General features: G+C 35.5%; 1 protein-coding gene across 2 annotated transcripts in view; it reads left to right on the forward strand.

The window, feature by feature from the left end:
• gnal (guanine nucleotide binding protein (G protein), alpha activating activity polypeptide, olfactory type) overlaps positions 1-20,345 on the forward strand; it is a 204,593-nt gene that overhangs the window by 54,967 nt on the left and 129,281 nt on the right. For both annotated transcript variants that reach the window (XM_059535578.1, XM_059535579.1), the window contains one exon: positions 6,033-6,130. In XM_059535578.1, coding sequence (XP_059391561.1) covers positions 6,033-6,130 — 98 coding nt within the window. The remainder of the gene's footprint in view (positions 1-6,032; positions 6,131-20,345) is intronic.

Here is a 20,345-nt window from a genome sequence, read left to right on the forward strand (position 1 = left end):
GCAAAAGAATGTTGTGGTCAATTGTGTAAAATGCAGCACTAAGATCCAATAGAACTAATAGAGAGATGCAACAATTATCAGTTGATAAGAGCAGGTCATTTGTAACTCTAAGGAGAGCCGTCCCAGTATTATGATACGGTCTAAATCCTGACTGAAAATCCTCACAGTATACCATTTTTCTCTAAGAAGGAATATAATTGTGAGGATACTACCTTTTCTAGTATCTTGGACATTATCTATACTTTCTATCAACCAGATTTGATAATGCTCAAAAATATTAAAAGTTATAGAAACTGAAGTGCCTTGAATTTTTTTTTAACCACACTTAAATATTTTTTTTATTTGATATAAAAATACATTAAATGAGTCCTGGAGCAATCTATAAAAGTAATGGGTTGAAAGTCACATGTCTCTTGAGTTTCTATTTCAAATCTGAATAAGATATCATATAAAATGAGACTCCTGCAAATATTTTTATGAGACTATGCCTACACCCCCCAACCCCCAAATACAAAAAATATATTTTACCAACAGTATTGTAAGCTTCTACAAACAATTTAGTCATTAAACACACCACTGCATAGTTTTTTTCCATTAAAAAACACTAGACAGAAACTTAGACATCATATAAGTGATTTATTTGAGCACTAGAAAAATACAACAAAAATATTCGAGTAAGAAAAATAAGAATAACAAGAAAAAAAAAAAAGATTTCACTTTGTTTGCCACTTACAGAAAATCCTGAGATTGCTAGAAATGCAGCATTTACAATGAATTACAATGCAATTAAGTGCTGATGTGCTGATGGCAACTTACAGATGGTAATAACACAAATGCGCCATAAAGTAAATAATCCATTCTCTCTATTCATATAGACGCATTCACTTTGATAGCCGTAATCATACAGTGATAGCGAGCTGATTTGGGCATTTGCACTCAAACAGATGGTATTCATGCAGATACATTCACATTCAACATAAAACACACTCACACATATATAAAAACTATATATAAAAAGCGCCAAAATTAAAATATACTATCTTTCACATATCTTTCAATCATTATTTTTTCCGGTGGATCGTCTAATTCTGTTTCTGACACTGTACGCTGCAAAACCATACCGTTTTTTTACTACCAAGACGCTGTTTCTTAGCGTGAGTTATTCCATAACGGACACAAACAGTTCTGTCGCTGAAGAACTGAAACGTAAACAAAGGAATTATGATCCATATTACAACGTTATTGCTTCGTTGGACCAAACGTGCTCCATGAGATGTCGTTCAGTGGACCCTTACCTTTCTAACTAAACCGGGATTTACAGCTGTGGATGTGTTTATGACTCGTTATTACTACGGATCTGGTATGTACAGCGTTTCCATTGCTCATGTTTTTATGTGTACTGCTTACACAAATGTAGCAAATACAGTCTTTGTAAGCTTTCCATTGAAAACCAGCGGTCGTCGATGCTTTAGGCTTAGATCTTTATAATGATACATCGTTTGTCAAGATTAAATTTGTCCCGTTTCATTTAATCTATTTGTAAACACTGACACGTGCGAGTTTAGGGTTGTTGAGGACGCCCGCGTCGGGGTGCTGGCTAACAGGTTAACCTTCCTTAAGTGTAAAGGAGCAGCCAGTCCATAGTTTCTGTTACATCATCAAGTTGTTATGAAGTTTTGGATATTCTAAGGAATTCAGATACATCAGGAAGAGAACTTAAAAAGCAGTTTTTTGTGGAAGAAGTGATGGTTCTACCATACTTGTTACAAGAAGTACAATTTACCATTTTGGCTATATGAAGTTTGCACAAAACTAAATAATGATCTAAGATATCATCACTTAGCTGCATAATTTCAACACTATCAACATCAATTCCATGTGACAGTATTAAATCTAGAGTATGATTTCGACAATGAGTAGGTCCTGAACCGTGTTGTCTAACCCCAATAGAGTTCAGAATGTCTATAAATGCTTATCCCAGTGCATCTTTTTCATTATCAACATGGATATTAAAACTTTATCTGCAGCCAGAACTAACTTGGATGTAAAATCACCAAACTCTTTAATGAAGTCTGTATGGTGCCCTGGTGGCCTGTATACAATAGCCAGTACAAACATCACAGGGGATTTATCATTAACATTTGTTTCTCTGGATAATGTTATATGAAGCACCATTAATTCAAACGAGTTATACTTGAAGCCTGCCCTCTGAGAAATCCTGAAAACATTGTTATAAATTGAAGCAATACCTCCCCCTTTGCCTTTTTTATGCGGCTCGTGTTTATAACAGTAATCTTGGGGGGTGGACTCATTTAAAATAATGTAATCATCAGGTTTTAGCTAGGTTTCTGTCAAACAGAGTACATCTAGATTATGATCAGTGATCATATTATTTACAAAAAGTGCTTTCGTAGAAAGGGATCTGATATTCAATAAGCCAAGCTTTATCTTTTGTTTATCCGTATTGCATCTGTTTTTTGTTTGTAATTATATTAGTAATTATGTTAGTCGATGTTAACATCAGTAATTATGTTAGTCGATGTTAACATCAGTAATTATGCTAGTCGAATGTTTGACTTGACTCTTGTTCATGTCTTTTTCCCCAAACATATGATTCGACTATCTGTCGAATATCGGCAAGATTAGAAATTCCGATTTGACTATGAAAATCCTTAGTCGGGGACAACCCCTAGTGTGTGTGTGTGTGTGTTATTAGAGGCAGGCCTTTATTTCTAATTCCAGTTCCTAATGCGCAGTATCATCAGCTCCTCGGTTCTCGAATCGGACGCGTACGATGGAAACGGTTCTCGGTTCAGTGAACTGGTGAGCCGAAAAGAGAACGAGAAACGTTCCGGGAGTGGGTGTGTACGTTCGTTATCTTGCTCTGCTGCACAAATTTCCCCCCGGCCATTTAGATATAGATATAGATATATATATAGATATATATATATATATTAAGGGTGTAACGGTACGCAAAAATCACGGTTCGGTACGTACCTCGGTTTTAACCCTCTGGAGTCTAAGGGTATTTTTGGGGCCTGGAGAAGTTTTGTCATGCCCTGACATTTGTGCTTTTTTCAGTTTCTTATAAATATCTAAATGGGTAAAGACTAATCTCACTGTAATCAGCACAAACTGGGCTGTAATAATATGTGAAATGCATGTATGTACATGATTGTGTTTTTGAGAAAAAAAATATTATGCGTGGTTAGTGAAAAACTAAAAATGTTAAAACGCTTGAATAAGGCAAAAAAACACATAAAGAAGAATGGTTCCCGGGATTTTTGAGAACTGGAGCTTGTAGCCTAGAATTTTTCTTTCTAAATGATGTGAAAATCATCTTGTTTACTCACTCACAGAAAACAATATATTGATTTAAATTTTCTAAGACACTTTTTGTTGGTAAAAGTCATATGCGAGTAGGCGTCAACTACCATGAATATCATTGTGATTTACACCTGAGAATACAAAGGCCTGCATAATGAGCTGCATAATGAGCCTTTCAGTCATCTGTGCCACTGTGAGTGAGGAGTTACAAGAGAGAATGTGAGAACAAAATAAATCTATATAATTTTATGTTTGTAGTTTATTAAGAATATATTTAATTATCCCACAACATAATTTAATATCCACTTGGGGGAGCAGTTAAACAGTTTATTAGAAACAATCAAAGCTGACTTTCAAACAAATTGTTTGCCATGCTTACTCCAGTCACACAATCCTTCAGAAATTCTTTTAACAATCTTATTTTCTACAAAAAAAAAAAAAAAAAAAAAACATTTGTTGTTATTATTATCATCATTATTGTTAATGTTGAAAAGAGCTGAGAATATTTTTCTGGGTTTTTAGGGGGAATAAATTGAAAGAAAAGCATTGTTTTTACATTTGTTACAGTTATCTATTTGTTACATTTTATATTATTTACATCAAGCTTTTGAAGGGTATAGTGTTGTATATTGTTATTGAAACTTCATAATGTTTCACCTGATTATACATTTAGTCAGGAATTATAGTTTGGAAAAAGTCTAACTAGTAAAACGTTTACACGTTATGTGAAAACTAGTACAAGTATATAAATAAATAAAAAGAGACTTACTCATGTTTATGATCTCTGCTGAATAAAGTGCTTCATTCTTTTTTTCTGAGGAAATCCATTTCTCAAATCTTCAACCACATCACATCTTTTTGGGGTAAATTATGTGTTATTCCTCTCATCGCGAAGCAAACAGTAAAATAAAAAAAACTTGAACAGTCTCGCTGCTTTTTCTTCTGTTATGGGCGTATTCAAGCCGCGCGCTTCAGTTTGAATCTGAATAGCGTGTTCGGCGCGGGGGCGTGGTCACATTAGATATAATGAAGGGAGACATGAAAAACAGACATCGCGTTGTTTTCATATGGATTACTTTATCACAGAATATCTGTTTTCGGCGGCACTTGTTTAGTTTAAAAATAGACATGTCAAGCTTTCTATAGATATCTCTCTCATGTATTTTTGTTGAGTATTCACGGAGTTACAGTTCATTTAAATGACGTGTTTGTAAAAGAAGATCATCGCAGACAAATGCTGCAGACAGCGCACCTTTTTTTTTATCTTTATTTTATAAGTGCACAAAGTTTTGTTGTTATTATGTCTGTATCCAAAAAAAAAGTAGACCCTTTACAGATTCGATTGATGTATTGCTCTTATCTGTACGATTAAAACTGAAAGTGTAATTTAAGTTCTTTTCGGGGTTATCAGGAGAAAATGACTCAAAACGCGTATCCGCGTTAATCGACTTGAGAGGGTTAAAGTCACGGTTTGGTCCTGCTTCACCAGAATCGTGCCTGACGCGGCGCTGTCGCGCTGCTGCTGCTGTAGGTGACATAGAGGGAGACCGCCGACAGACCAGGATCTTGTCTTCACGACAACAATATCTATACTTCATGTTGAGCATAAATATAAAGCCTTCTGATAAAGGACACCGTCAACAATATTGACGACAAAATAGGCTATGTCTGACAGGTGCAAAAATTGAAAATTGATAATTATTAATTTATTTTTTAAATTACATTTATATCTGAATTCATGTCAACCTATAGACTTTCAAACATCAAAGTGTCATGAATTAATATGTATTTGTGTACAAAATGACATATAAACATATTTTCCTATTCTATTTTGCCTGGAAACGCTTCCAACACGCTTGCCTGTCGCGTGAAAAATAGGCGTCGGTTCTATTTCTAGCATGCACACGTTTTCCGTGCGGCTCAACCGCGCCTGAGACGCGCGTCTCACGCAGGCAGTCTGCAAGCTCTAACCTGTTAACATGGGAGCCGAATTAAAAACGGACACGCCACGCAGCTGAGACGCTTGCGCCACACATCCAATGTGTCACCGGCCTTACAAATCAGCTGCAGGGCGGGATTTGTGCTGAACGCGGAGACTTCTGCCACTAATATGTCCGTTTGGAAACACGAAAATGTTCCGCGCACAAAATATTGCATTCCGTCATTCGGTACACACGTGCACATATACACGTACCGTTACACCCCTAATATATATAATATATATATATATATCTCTGTTTACAAACTAACAGTTTACAATTACATTCAGTTCGCAATCCGTCCCTTTGCGCCACCTGGCGGTAGTTTTGCGAATGATTTTAAGACGCAACGGTATTACCCATTCTGGTTGTCCACCTACTGTATAAGCAATCAAACAGATTTAGATCTACCTATATTATATTTATAGTGTTGTGTAGCAGATAAAGCCTTGCTTTATGTATGTCCCCAGCTGTTTTACTCCTGTTTACACAGTTTCCCATTAAAGCCAGTCCTACTTTCTTACATTCTGTTATGAATTTATTTATTTTTTTGTGCTTGTTAGTGTCAAAGGTGTTTTGATATAATTATGAGTGATTGTTTTAAGAGAGTGTTTTAAAGATTGTTTTATTTTCTTTTTTCTTTTTCTTTTTTATATATTGTCACATGAATAGATGCTTACTCTGTATTTGCTAACTCTATATTGTGTGTTATTTCTGTTTTTACAGGAGTTTTTTGAGCATGCAAAGAATCTGTGGGATGATGAGGGAGTGAAGGCCTGTTTCGAGCGCTCAAACGAGTATCAGCTCATTGACTGTGCACAGTAGTGAGTATTTGTTTTGATATGTGTCAGCTTTACTCCCACAGTAGTGCTGTCATCTCCCACAGCGTGTCTCCTGATCATCTATCATATTTGCTGAGTGAAGGTTTCTTGTCTGAGAGTTGCTACAGAACCCATGTGCAGTGTAAGGGAAACAGGTCAATTTATCTCAAAGGGAATCATTTAAAATTTTAAAGGGAATTTGAACAGAATCACTGGTTCACGACTGATCACTGAGACGCCCTGCGATTCACTGAACGAGCCGTTTAACATCAAATCTGCGCTGGATATTAATATCCAAAGTATAGTAACAAGATCGGCAGTTTAAGACATTAACTTGTAAGCACAAAACACAAGATACTTCTCTTTTCAATATGAATAAGGCTTTATTAGATAAATCTAAGACATATAAACTAATCTAACACATGAACGCACGCACTCAAACATTCACACAAGTTGCAGGAAGATCGAAAGTTAGGCAAAGAATGAGTTTTAAGAGAATGGAAATGTGGAATCCCAAGTTTACAGCAATACGTTAAATTGCATAGACATGAACAACCTTCACATTGAGTTCCTCAATGAGGTTAAAATTATATTAGATACACCAGTAAAGGTCACAGTCTGGAGGTAAAGTTACTTGTGTCTCCTGTGAAAATGGAGTCCCCTTTGTTGTCATTGAAAGGGGTTTCCCGAAGCCGCTGATTGGCTGGAAGTTCAGTAGTTGCTGAAGTGACGTCTTGGGAAGCCCGTGGTTGGGCGTTGGCTGACGATGCAGAGTTGTGTGGCTGGTTGAAGTTGAATGGGCAGTCAAGGTCAGACACGGTGTTACAAAACTTAACTCAGAACACGAAACTCTCAATCGGAAAAGAAAAGAAGTAAAGTTTGACGAGACTAGGTGGTGGTTCTTCTCATCATGGCTAAGTAGCAGCAGGCATGCAGGCCGAAGCATGCTGGAACCGCGCTCAAAGAACAGCTAACAGTGATGACTAAAAGCATAGCTAAAGCTAAGCTACAAGCTAAAAGCATACTAAAAGCTGGCATGACTGATAGTGAAAGCAAATCTAAAACTAAAAGCAGACATGACTGATAGCAAAAGCTTAACAAAAGCTAAAAGCAAGATTTTATGGTGTCCTAAGTATTTAAACTGGCCTGTTGGCCACACCTCAAATGTTGTCTTGACCAATCAGATATTGTCTTGGCCTCGGGGGTATCATAAATCATATGTTATCTTATCAAGCACATGGTCTGAATTTTCCCGCTCTTGCAGGGTCTAACTTTGGACATGATTCCTATAACAAGAATATGATACATTTGACAAATAACTGATGGTCATGACTGTTTCAAGCAAGCAGATTCAAGCACATACATATGAAACATGAATATGTATCCTTAAGCTATCCAATAGTTATTAAAAGACATACACAATAAGTGACTATAAACATTATAGTCAAATGTGTGGGTTACATATAAATGAATATGGAGTGAAGCGATGGACTGATATTCATTTATAAGTCTTTTTGAGTTCGTTTTCGTCCATATATATATGTTGAAAAGACAGTTTTCTGTGCCATTATCTGACAAAGATTTCTGTGGAGACCAGAGGTTAAAAGGCCCCCCTTAGGAATTTCAGTCTGGTTCTGCTAGGTGGGGGAAGTCAAAGGATCTTGTGTAGTACTCTCATGGGTTTACACGTGATGTCCGTCGTTGCCTGTCAATTACTTGCCCCAAATTTGACAATCTCTTCTCCGAATTGAAATTGTCAATGATTTTTCTAGTGGTGTTAACCCTCTGAAGTCGATTAACGCGGATATGCGTTTTGAGTCATTTTCTCCTGATAACCCCGAAAAGAACTTAAATTACACTTTTAGTTTTAATCGTACAGATAAGAGCAATACATCAATCGAATCTGTAAAGGGTTTACTTTTTTTTGGATACAGACATAATAACAACAAAACTTTGTGCACTTATAAAATAAAGATAACAAACAAGGTGTGCTGTCTGCAGCCTTTGTCTGCGCTGATCTTTATTTACAAACACGTCATTAAAATGAACTGTAACTCCGTGAATACTCAACGAAGAGACATGAGAGAGATATCTATAGAAAGCTTGACATGTCTACTTTTAAACTAAACAAGTGCCGCCGAAAACAGATATTCTGTGATAAAGTAATCCATATGAAAACAACGCCATGTCTGATTTTCATGTCTCCCTTCATTATATCTAATGTGACCATGCCCCCGCGCTGAAAGCGCTATTCAGATTCAAACTGAAGCGCGCAGCTTGAATACGCCCACACAGAAGAAAAAGCAGCGAGACTGTTCTTCAAGTTTTTATTTTACTGTTTGCTTCGCGATGAGAGGAATAAGACATAATTCACCCCAAAAAGATGTGATGTGGTTGAGGATTTGAGAAATGGATTTCCTCAGAAAAAAAAGAATGAAGCACTTTATTCAGCAGAGATCATAAACATGAGTAAGTCTCTTTTTATTTATTTATATACTTGTACTAGTTTTTACATAACGTGTAAACATTTTACTAGTTAGACTTTTTCCAAAGACTTTTTCCAAAGTATAATTCCTGACTAAATATATAATCAAGTGAAACATTATGAAATTTCAATAACAATATACAATACTATACCATTCAAAAGCTTGATGTAAATAATATAAATGTAACAAATAAATAACTGTAGGCTAACAAATGTAAAAACAATGCTGTTCTTTCAATTTATTCCCCCTAAAAAAACCTAAAATATTCTCAGCTCTTTTCAACATTAATAATAATAATAATAATGATAATAATAACAAAAATAAATGTCTTTTTGTAGAAAATAAGATTGTTAAAAGGATTTCTGAAGGATTGTGTGACTGGAGTATTGATGCCAAAAAATTTGTTTGAAAGTCAGCTTTGATTGTTCCGATAAACTGTTTAACTGCTCCCCCAAGTGGATATTAAAGTATGTTGTGGGATAATTAAATATATTCTAAATAAACTACAAACATAAAATAATATAGATTTATTTTGTTCTCACATTCTTTCTTGTAACTCCTTCCTCTCAGTGGCACAGATGACTGAGAGGCTCATTATGCAGCTCATTATGCAGGTCTTTGTCTTCTCAGGTGTAAATCACAATGATATTCATGATAGTTGACTCCTACTCGCATATGACTTTTACCAACAAAAAGTGTCTTAGAAAATGTAAATCAAATATTGTTTTCTGTAAGTGAGTAAACAAGATGATTTTCTCCAAAATTTTCCCGTGGCAAAACATAGAAACAAATAGAGACATCGTTAGCATAGCTGCTGTTCCAACAAAGTAAAATTAATTAGTTTAAACCAAGCTAAAGAATAAGAATGCACATTTGATCAGATACAACTATACTCACAATTTAAGATGCATTATTCAAATGCTTGGCGAAAGAGATGCGTTTTTAATCTAGATTTAAACAGAGAGAGTGTATCTGAACCCCGAACATTATCAGGAAGGCTATTCCAGAGTTTGGGAGCCAAATGTGAAAAAGCTCTACCTCCTTTAGTGGACTTTGCTGTCCTAGGAACTACCAAAAGTCCAGCGTTTTGTGACCTTAGGAAGCGTGATGGATTGTAGCGTGGTAGAAGGCTAGTTAGGTATGCAGGAGCTAAACCATTTAGGGCCTTATAGGTAAGGCGATGGATGAAACTGAAGTGTTAGAGGCTGTAGAATCTACATTCGCTATTGTATTTCTAATGTTATCTATTTTTAAGTCATTACTATTTAACGTTGGTGGAATATTTGAATCAGGTGGTGTCTGGTAATTTGTTAATTTAGCCACTGTGCTAAATAAAAACCTTGGATTGTTTTGGTTATTTTCTATGAATTTGTGGATATGCTCTGCCCTAGCAGTTTTTAGAGCCTTTCTATAGCTGGACATAATGTTTTTTCATGCAATTCTAAAAACTTCCAAGTTAGTTTTTCTCCATTTGCGTTCAAGTCTACGAGTTACTTTCTTGAGAGAGTGAGTATTACTGTTATACCATGGCACAGTACGTTTTTCTCTAACCTTTTTCAATTTGATGGGGGCAACAGCTTCTAATGTATTAGAGAAAATAGTGCCCATGTTGTCAGTCATTTCGTCTAATTCATGTGTATTTTTGGGTACAAATGGCAGTTGAGATAGATCAGGCAGGTTATTTGTGAATCTGTCTTTGGTGACTGGAACAATAGTTCTACCCAGACGGTAATGCTGAGACATATAGTTAATATCAGTGATATGCAGCATGCACGATACAAGGAAATGGTCTGTAACATCATCACATTGAGGTACGATATCTATAGCAGTAAGATCGATTCCATGCGATATAATTAAATCTAGTGTATGATTAAAACGATGAGTGGGCCTGGTGACATTTAGCTTGACTCAAAAAGAGTTTATTAGGTCAGTAAATGCTAAATGCTATATATATATATATATATCCCCTCTTAATGTCTCTTTCTCTATTATGACAGATATGTGTCTGTGTTTTAATTGATTTTGTCCATATATGGCTGCACATTCAGGCTATTGGAACATGCAGAGCAAATGTGCCATATAGAAACAGAGCGAGTATGAACTCAGAGAACAAATGACCAGAGGCAATATCTGTCCCTTATGGATTTACCTCTCAGATTCATATTACACTGTAATTCTGCCTCTCACAATAACAACTCACATTTACAATCACAAAAAGTGATCTGAATCACAGCTGTAAGTTTGTTTTTGATCAGACTGCTAACAATGACTAGGGTTAGGTATCGTTTGAATTTAATTTATTTAGATTCTGCTTATCGATTCTGATTCTTATCAATTCCTAGTTTCGATTCCATAAAGATGTAACGGATATGCAGGTCATCTAAGAATCTAAAACAATGCAGTAGATTTTGAATCCAGGCATATAAACCCAACTCTTTATAAGCTAAATGCCTGGCCTGGCGCCAGCCTGGCTGGATTTAAATTATTTACGACACTGGATGAGACATTCCAAAGTCACGTGAGCAGCCTCAAAGGAGAAACGACCACATTCCTAAACACACACACACAAACTTTTCTTTACGTTCTTTATGTAAGCCAATGTATTAAGTATTGCTTTTTGGTGCATTAGATGTTTTCCATAATCAAAAATTGGAGTATCTACAATTTTATTGTGTGTTAATTTTTAAATGTGTGTAATTCTGCATATGAATATAACGTCGTGTTTCTATCAGTTATATATGTAATTTTTGGTATCTTTGGAATTGTCATGTTGTTACCCAACTATCCACCTATATGAACGGTGTGTAAAATGTATTAATCTGGAATTACGAATGTAACGATAACCTTTCATATTCATCCGGAAGAAGGAGGCGGGAACCGGCGGACAATCAACATGAAACTTTAATTACAAAAATAAACACAAAACCGCGCACCAGCCCCTCACGGACGACTGGTGCGACAAAAATAAAACCAAAACACAACTAAAATCCCAGGCCTGGTCCTCTCTCGTCCTTCACTGTCGTCGCTCCAGTTTTATATCCTTCCATCTCCTCCGTGGGCCTCGAGACCGGTGGGTCGAACAGGTGTAGCTCATCTCCAATCACTCCACCGGCCTCGCTCCCATGTCCCTCGGCCTTGCCCCACTCGTCACAACGAACTTGCTAGAATATCACTTTCGAAATCTTATAAGCCAGAACTTATTAGAGTGGGTGTTTCCCCAGAGACAAAGGAACTTTTTCTCGCTTCAGATCGCGGACGTTCATTGGTTGTTCACATTAACAGAGGCGTGAACCAGTCCAGCTATAAGGACTGACCCAGGAAGTTCCTCCCTCTCTTACTTACTCTTGGCTCTTACAGCTCTTTCTCATGGCTCCTTCAGGAGCTTTCATCTCCTTGTTTTTGTTTCTTTTCATTACTAAGTTTATTCACCTGTTCGCCTCTCCACACGAGGAAGACGAATTCTGAAACATTGCTTTGTTGAACCTTTCAAATATACCGCGCAATTCCGCAGCAGCACTGAAAGACACGAAAGAACACGCCTAGCTACAGGACCACGCTCACGCTGCTCACACGCACGCTTGTCTGGCAATCACAAAGAGACACATCAGCCCGGAAGACACGAGAGAACATGCCCAATCACAAAGAGACCACATGCAAGCATCATTCTCTATGGAGATTTAAATGCTGCTTAAAGTTTGTCTAATACCTTTTCAAGGTGATTTGATTCGTTGTCATCTTTCAAGGGTTACTGTCTGTGAGTTTGCATAACTGAGCGCGTTATTCTGTGATCGCCTATTCTTTCATTCATCCTCTCTCACTCATTCTCTCTCTCTCTCTCTCTCCCTCTCCCTCATTTGGATTCCGTTATGTCTTGTACAAAGTTTACTGTCTATATTGTCGTACGCGTATTTACCCTGTGTGATTTATAGTTTGATGTATTATTAGTTCAATTATTAAAAACCAATATATATTCATGATTGCCTCTGTCTAAGCCTCACATTACGAGTCAATGAAATGTCTGATCTTTAGCTACAAGCTTTTACTTTTAGTAACGAAATTTCATAATGATAGGATAATGTTTTCATGGCCAGAGAATATTTTTCCTTGAATTATAAGAAGTGATAACTTTATTGAAAATTGATAAGTTAATCTTACGGCCGTTTGCTGGACAAACCACTGTTTGATTTGCGGTAATTTACAGTAAGAGATATCACTATAATTGATATGAAGAATGGAATATTGACATATTAATGAGTAATTTACAGTGCCTTGTAATGAGTTATTGATATATGCAATTGAGCTATTTTTCATCTTCAATAATTTTAATGTAACTGTCATATAAGATATATATATTAATCATATTCCTGATTAATTATTCAAATTCCCTATATATCATTTGAGTTAATTATTGTGTACAACCCAGTGCGGCTACAAAGATAAAAAAATCCAATATAAAAAAAAAATGTCAAATTTAGATGTCAAACATTTATTCTGTGTCTTTTTTACAAAGCATTCTGTTGCAGCTGAATAACACAAGCAAAAATCAGCAGCCTATAGAAACCTATAGGAATTTTAGCAATGCTTTAAAAAAAATACCACAGCAAAAACAACTAGATTTTAATTGAAACTATTAAATTGTTGAATACAAACAGTCAGTAATAAATTAGGAACAAACAAATCAATTAAAAGCATAAATAATACAACTGAACCAAATTTCAGGTACAGAAACTGTAAAATATAGATTAAAGTTATTAAATATATTTAGTAAAGATCAGTGAATGATTTTCTTTTGTTCTTTCATTAACATTAACGACAGACAGCATGTTTATTAGGCTGATGTCTCTTTAAAACCGAACACACGCAGATCTAAAAATACTGTACATGTTTTTTTTTTCTGTTTAGACAAAAACGCTTGTGTTTATGATTATATACTGACGTAGTTTTCTGCATACTGGTCAATTAATATGAAAGAAAGTCAGTTTTGGCCCGCAACAACCTTTTTTAAAGTGTGAATACATGGAATGGTCCGAGAATGGATACAAACTGTGAACCCACACCGCAACCGCCGACTGCTGTTCTCTGTGGACGTGCTTGCGCTTCATGTGCGCTTCACGCAAACAGGGATCATTTTTTCCATTCCTGCAATTAAATTATTAAATTATAATATCCGGTTCTTGGAAATTTGGAACCGGTTCTAAAATGGAACCGGTTTTCAATACTAAACCCTAACAATGACTGCCATCGTTTGTCTATGAACAAAACATATATATATATATATATATATTGGATTAAATTATTGTCATTGCAAATGTCCGCTGCTTCAAATACTGCACCTTTACACTGAATGTGTGTTAGTGACTGCTGTGTGTGTGTGCTGTATTGTGGTCGTTTTCACGAGGAAGTTGAGCATGCAGATGGTTCAGGATGATAACAAGCAGAATGACAAAGAGCTCACTGTTATTTCTGCTGCTGCTTTCATGGGTTGAATGCTTTACTACCACTAAACATAACACACAGCAAGAACCCAGAGCAAAGTGTTTAATCAAATGTTTAATTTGGACTTGAGGCTGCTCATGTCATTGCAGTATACTCATTGTGTGATCTCATGTATTGGGTTGTGTGTGTGTGTTTTCCCCAGGAAGCAATAGCCTAGTGTGTAATTTGTTTCGCTTTAGAGAAAGTAGTGTAGTGGCTTTAGAAGACTTTTTGTGTGATTTATAGACTTTTTGTGTAATTTATAGTGTGTTTTTATGCTTCTATTAGCATTGTGTTTTTTCATTGCACATTTTTTTATGAATAGAGTGCAATATAGTGCCTGAAAGTCAAAACAAAAATGAAAAATGGTAGAAATATTGGGCTTTAATTTCAAAAAACTTTGGCAGGTCAATCTAATTATTAGATTATTATAATTTTTTTCTTTCTTTATGAAGTTTACCATTTTTGCAACCATGTGTCAGCCAGCACCACTACTGTCAAAGAAAATTGCTAACTAGCATACAGTTCAGATTGGTGGTATGGTTCTGTTCTGGGCGAAATCTCCCTGCCTAGTGATATAATCCCCCAGGTAACAGAAACAAATGTAAAAATATATAATAGATATCACTGACGTTCTTAAGAATGTAATGACTTAAATCCAGATAAATTACAATCTGATATTAAGAAAAGTTTGAAGCTAAGTCCCAAATATGGATGAAAGTAGGAGTTATTTAATTTAAATTCTAACCCTTTAACACAATTTTGCTTCTCTGCTAACAATCAGATCATTTTAAGGCATTAAACTCCGGGAAAGTTTTCAGTCGAAAGGTCCAGTAAGCAAATGCATTAAAACAATCTATCCAAAACAGTGCTGATATGAAGTAAACCAGGCTGATAACATCAGAGATTCCACAGAGAACAGAGACTTGCATTGGAGTCATACAGTAAGCACATGTGATTCCGTTATAATAATGTGTGTATGAGTGCTCTTGATGCATTGGTCAGCAGTGTTTGGAATAACGCCGTTTAAAAGAAAAAAAAAAGTGAAAGTGAAAGTGACGTGACATTCAGCCAAGTATGGTGACCCATCCTCAGAATTTGTGCTCTGCATTTAACCCATCCGAAGTGCACACACACACAGAGCAGTGAACACACACACACTGTGAGCATACACCCGGAGCAGTGGGCAGCCATTTATGCTGCGGCGCCCGGGGAGCAGTTGGGGGTTCGATGCCTTGCTCAAGGGCACCTAAGTCGTGGTATTGAAGGTGGAGAGAGAGCTGTACATGCACTCCCCCCACCCACAATTCCTGCCGGCCCGGGACTCGAACTCACAACCTTTCGATTGGGAGTCCGACTCTCTAACCATTAGGCCACGACTCCCCCCCCCGGCGTTAGGTAACGACAAAATTTTTTCAGTAACGGGGTAATCTAAATAATTACTTTTCCCGTCGTTACAACGCCGTTAACTTTACTGGACGTTAAATGCGGTGCATTACTATGCATTGATTGAATAAACTGTATAATCCGACCGCAACCCTGGCTCAAACAGCGAGTGAGGAGGTGGGTTAATAACGAGATAAGCGATTATGATTGGCTAAGGCAGAGTCATGTGTTTCATGCTAGCCAATCAAAGCCAGTGTTTTTACACACATGCCAGCACACGCGCCAGCGGCGCCACACACACACACACAAGCAACAGCTTCGCAACAGCATTAGAGATGGCGAGTCAGGAGCAATCCGATGAAAAGTTGGCATTTTCAAGGTGGAGATATAAGCACTACTTCAAATTCATTGTGGTCAAAGGCAAGAACGTACATGTAATGTGTACATTATGTCCAGGAGCGAAGACTTTGTCGACATCCGTTGTAAGCAACTCTAATTTAATGAAGCATCTCACAACGACACACGCATCTACAAAGCTAGTGGCCAAAAACACTTTTCTTACAAAGGTAATACTTGAAGTGCAGGATAAAAGTCTTACTGTCTGTTGACGTGCAATAAATATCGAAAGTTATGTACGAACACCTGTCAGTTCTACTCATTTCAACTGACTTGTTAAAACTGCAAAAATTCTTTGACATATAGCAACTTTTTTTTTTTTTTTTTAAACAGTAACGCAAATAGTTACTTTTCCTGGTAACGAGTTACTTTTATTATAGAGTAAGTCAGTTACTAACTCAGTTACTTTTTGGAACAAGTAGTGAGTAACTATAACTAATTACTTTTTTAAAGTAACGTTCCCAACAGTGTTGGTCAGACAATGTATTTATGCACAGGCACAGACATTTCTGTACATTCAGTGTTTCCATACACTTTCATGATAATGTTTTGATTTGGCATGTCTATGTTGTGTTTAGTTAGTCTGAATGGATCTGTGTACCATAGTAGATATATGCAGTCAGCAGCCATTTGGTTTAGGAGTCTTTGGCTTCTCCATGTGGTCCTGTTCGTTATTGCAACTTGACTTCTCTAAAATGTAAAAAGAAAAAGCTGTTTGCTGTTGCACTGTACACATATTATACAATTCTGGTTTCTTCATTTTTTATTTATTTATATATATATATATATATAGAGAGAGAGAGAGAGTGAGAGAGAGAGCGAGAGTGAGCTTATTTGGATCTTATTTTGGTAAGAAACAAAGTATCATCTTTCAAATTATGTACTTTTAATTCAGGAAATTAAAACAGTACTTTTTTGGCTCTCTGACAGATCGCTGTATAAACGCCTCAGTTCAAACAGCACCATGGAGCTCGATCGTCCCTTCCTCTTTTACTACAAGTATTATCATGAAATGAATGAACATCTCATGCCTCATGTTATCACCCAATCAGTGTTTTGATTGTGGAAAAATGTCAATAAAACAGCTTGTAAACACAATGTCACGTAGCATTTCATTTACCTCCTCAGCAAAGTCACCAGTGTCCACAGCTCGTTAATTTGCTATAATTGAAGTTTAAAGAAGAGTATTACGCAAAATATTACACTATATATTAATTACATTTTACTTCACCTGTTAGTGATGTCTTAATTCTTTAATGTACAGTAAGTAGACATTCAAAAGGCCCTTTTTACCGTGTTTGTAAAGTGCATTTGCAGCTTTTGACCGCTGAGTGGCGCTTTAACCACAAGTTATCAAACATGCGCATCAAAGCACATTTTCGCAAATAGACGTCAGTTTTGCCTCGCTGATGTGTTACATTTGACTGCTTCAGTCAGGGAAAATGAAAGAAAAACACTATAGTTTAAATATTTAATATATTTAATATTTAATATTCACAGATGAAAGTTTGGTATTTATGAAGTTACATGCATTTTTGTTATTCATTACCTGTCCATTATTTTGACATAACTTATTGGGAAAAAGTCATTTGTCTGTAAACTGATTAAGAAATTGATGCATGTTTAAACGTGAAGCACTGTATAATTTCATTCCCATTATTTAGGCCTAATTAACCTAAAACAAGAAACGAATAAATTAAACCTGCACGATTAAATCTTTGAAACTCTAAAGAATGGACGGATTAATAAAACCTCCTCACGATTGAACTCAATCTCTCTCATTATAATCAACAAAATACAGAAGATGTGTAAAAGAGCTTTAGTAATTGACAACTTAAGTGATTTTAAAGGGAGCCTTATTTACTTGCTTTTAAAGTTGGGCAATAGCATACGGCCTAAAAAAAAGATTTTTTTATTTTATTTTAGAAAACCCGAAAATAATCAGTAAAAGAAACAGACAAACTCTTATAGCCTGTAGCATCCCGCTCGACTATTGCAGTCATTGTAACTGTCTGGTCAAGCTATTGCTAAATATGTTTAACATGAATTCTTGCTGAATATGCAGTTATATTATGGGTTGTTGGCATGAATTGTACTCGTGATGGAGCGCTCTTGGAGCGAGTGAAAACCATGACGTTCATATTCAAATGTTTGTGCAAAAATTATTAATGTGCATTAATGACAGGGAGGCACCATCTCATCACTTTAATTTTTTCCTGATAATGAATTTATAATTTTTTAATTAACATAATATCGTGGTGTCTCACATACATTAAATATATCTACAGAAAGCTTGAAATGTTTTTTAAACGAAAACAAATTGTGTAATCTGTGAATGTTGCATTTCTCTCGTCGGAGAGAGCCAGCACTGTGAATTTCATCTTGCAGCCGACAAGAACACATTTGTTTATTAATAAATAATTAAAATGTCTAATTTTTTCATAATTATTAGGCTACTTCTGCATGTGCTTTGTTGCAAACTTAATGCATGTGCTTGAGCGCGGAATATATTAAGATTTGATTATGTAAATTTAATATAAACCTCTGATTAGTTGAATATAACAAATGAACATCTAGAACTAGAAAAATCTTACGTGGGGGCAGATCATTTTTTAGTCTATAACCAAAACAACAGTACTATATAAACCAGTTCAGCAAGTAAAAGCCTCATAAGACACTGTCCATATGAAAGAGCAAGAGAGTCACACCTTTATCTCGACCCCCACAAGCCATACATAACTACCCCCAAAAAACCCAAGCCCCTCCAGCTGAACAGAATTCGGTCTGTTTTTTGGCTCTGAGGAACGGTGTGTTACTGGGCTGAAACATGCCTGCACTCAGCAGCACTACTCTTTGTATTCATTATTTTCTCGCAGCCCATATTATTATTTTCACTAGACCATAATGATGATAACAAATGAGAAACTAGTCTAGGGCTATTCTTAAACTTGGAGCTCATTATATAGAAGTACAAATCAAAACACCAGAAACGTTATGCATTTTCTGAATAATGAAATGTTATGAAAAGTATGCATTTTATTTGTTCACATGCTGTATGGTTGAAATGATATTTTACTTCACAACTTTAAGTTCAGTTGTTTAAAATAATGCTTTATTGGCTAATGTTTCATAAACCTTCAGTTGTTATGCTCTAAAATCCATGACATTTGTAATTTCACAGTATTTTCACCTCCTAAATCACTTACCTTTAAAGTCACAATTCTATAATGGTCAAAATTACTCAGGCCAATGGAATTTTTTTATGACATTATTTTATTATTATTTATTTATTTATTATTTTATTTTTTTGAATAATTGTAACCTGCATAATATTGAATAATGTTTATTCTTGTATTTTCTACAAGAATAAACATGATAACATACTATTAATTAATAAAAATAATTCAAGCAATTAAAACCTTTTTTAAAACTTGAATTTAAATACTATTAAACTAACTTTAAATTCTCAAGGAGTTTATAAGTAAAAAATGGTAAAATGTCACAGTGCATGTTAAATAGCCTAAATGAACTTGTGTTAACAATATAATTAGAACTAACAATATAATTTGATTTTTTTAAATGAACAATTCCTGTATAAAATGGGACAGCAACCTTTATATCAAACATTTTTAAATCGTCCACAGCTGAGCAACGCGAGAGGGGGATCTGCGCCAGAGCGTGTGAAGTGAATGTGATGAACGAAGTCATTTTCAGATTCAATGAAACAGCCTAGGCTCTGTTCTGAAGTATAAAATAATTATAATTACTGTTAACCCAGAGTAACAAATTTTAACGGATTCATCACCTATTTTCTGTTTGCTGCATGTTTTTTTTTAAACACGCTAAAAATAAATCAGAGTTTGTGAGAGGAAAAAATATAAGTCATGTATAAGTTGCATTATATTAAATTTTGAAATAATAACGGCTGGCCTAATAATGTTATAATGTACCCACAGGATATTTTTAGTTCCCTTCACTTTACAACAAATCCTTTAAATTTAACAAATTTATCAGAACAAAACAAGAATTAAAAATATCTAATTCTAATGGATAAATATAATTGCAGTATATAATAATATAGGCTTAGTTATAAAAAAAACTAAAAATAATAATAATTTAAAGCTAAGCATAAGGTGGGCTTTCTCATTCTGGAGAAATCCAAATGTTTCCATATTCGTAATGTTGCCCATTTGAAGCTTAACTATTATTCATGAGGTAAATAGGCTTTGTAGTTCACGCGTGTTTCAGTATTGATGGAAAAAAATCATAATTAACAATATGTCAAAGTGCTCACGCCGAATGGCTGGTGAACGACTGCTGTTTCCCGTGAAAATGTGCGTGAGGCACCAGCACGATCAAACAGCTGAAACAAATAATACTCAATTTTTGGTCACACACAAGGCATAATAAAAAAATGCAAAGTGTTGGTAGTTTGAAAAATCAGGAATAATAACAGTTAATAATAATTATTGCTA

Source organism: Carassius carassius, chromosome 42 (assembly GCF_963082965.1).
Source record: "Carassius carassius chromosome 42, fCarCar2.1, whole genome shotgun sequence".
NCBI classification, from domain to species: domain Eukaryota; kingdom Metazoa; phylum Chordata; class Actinopteri; order Cypriniformes; family Cyprinidae; genus Carassius; species Carassius carassius.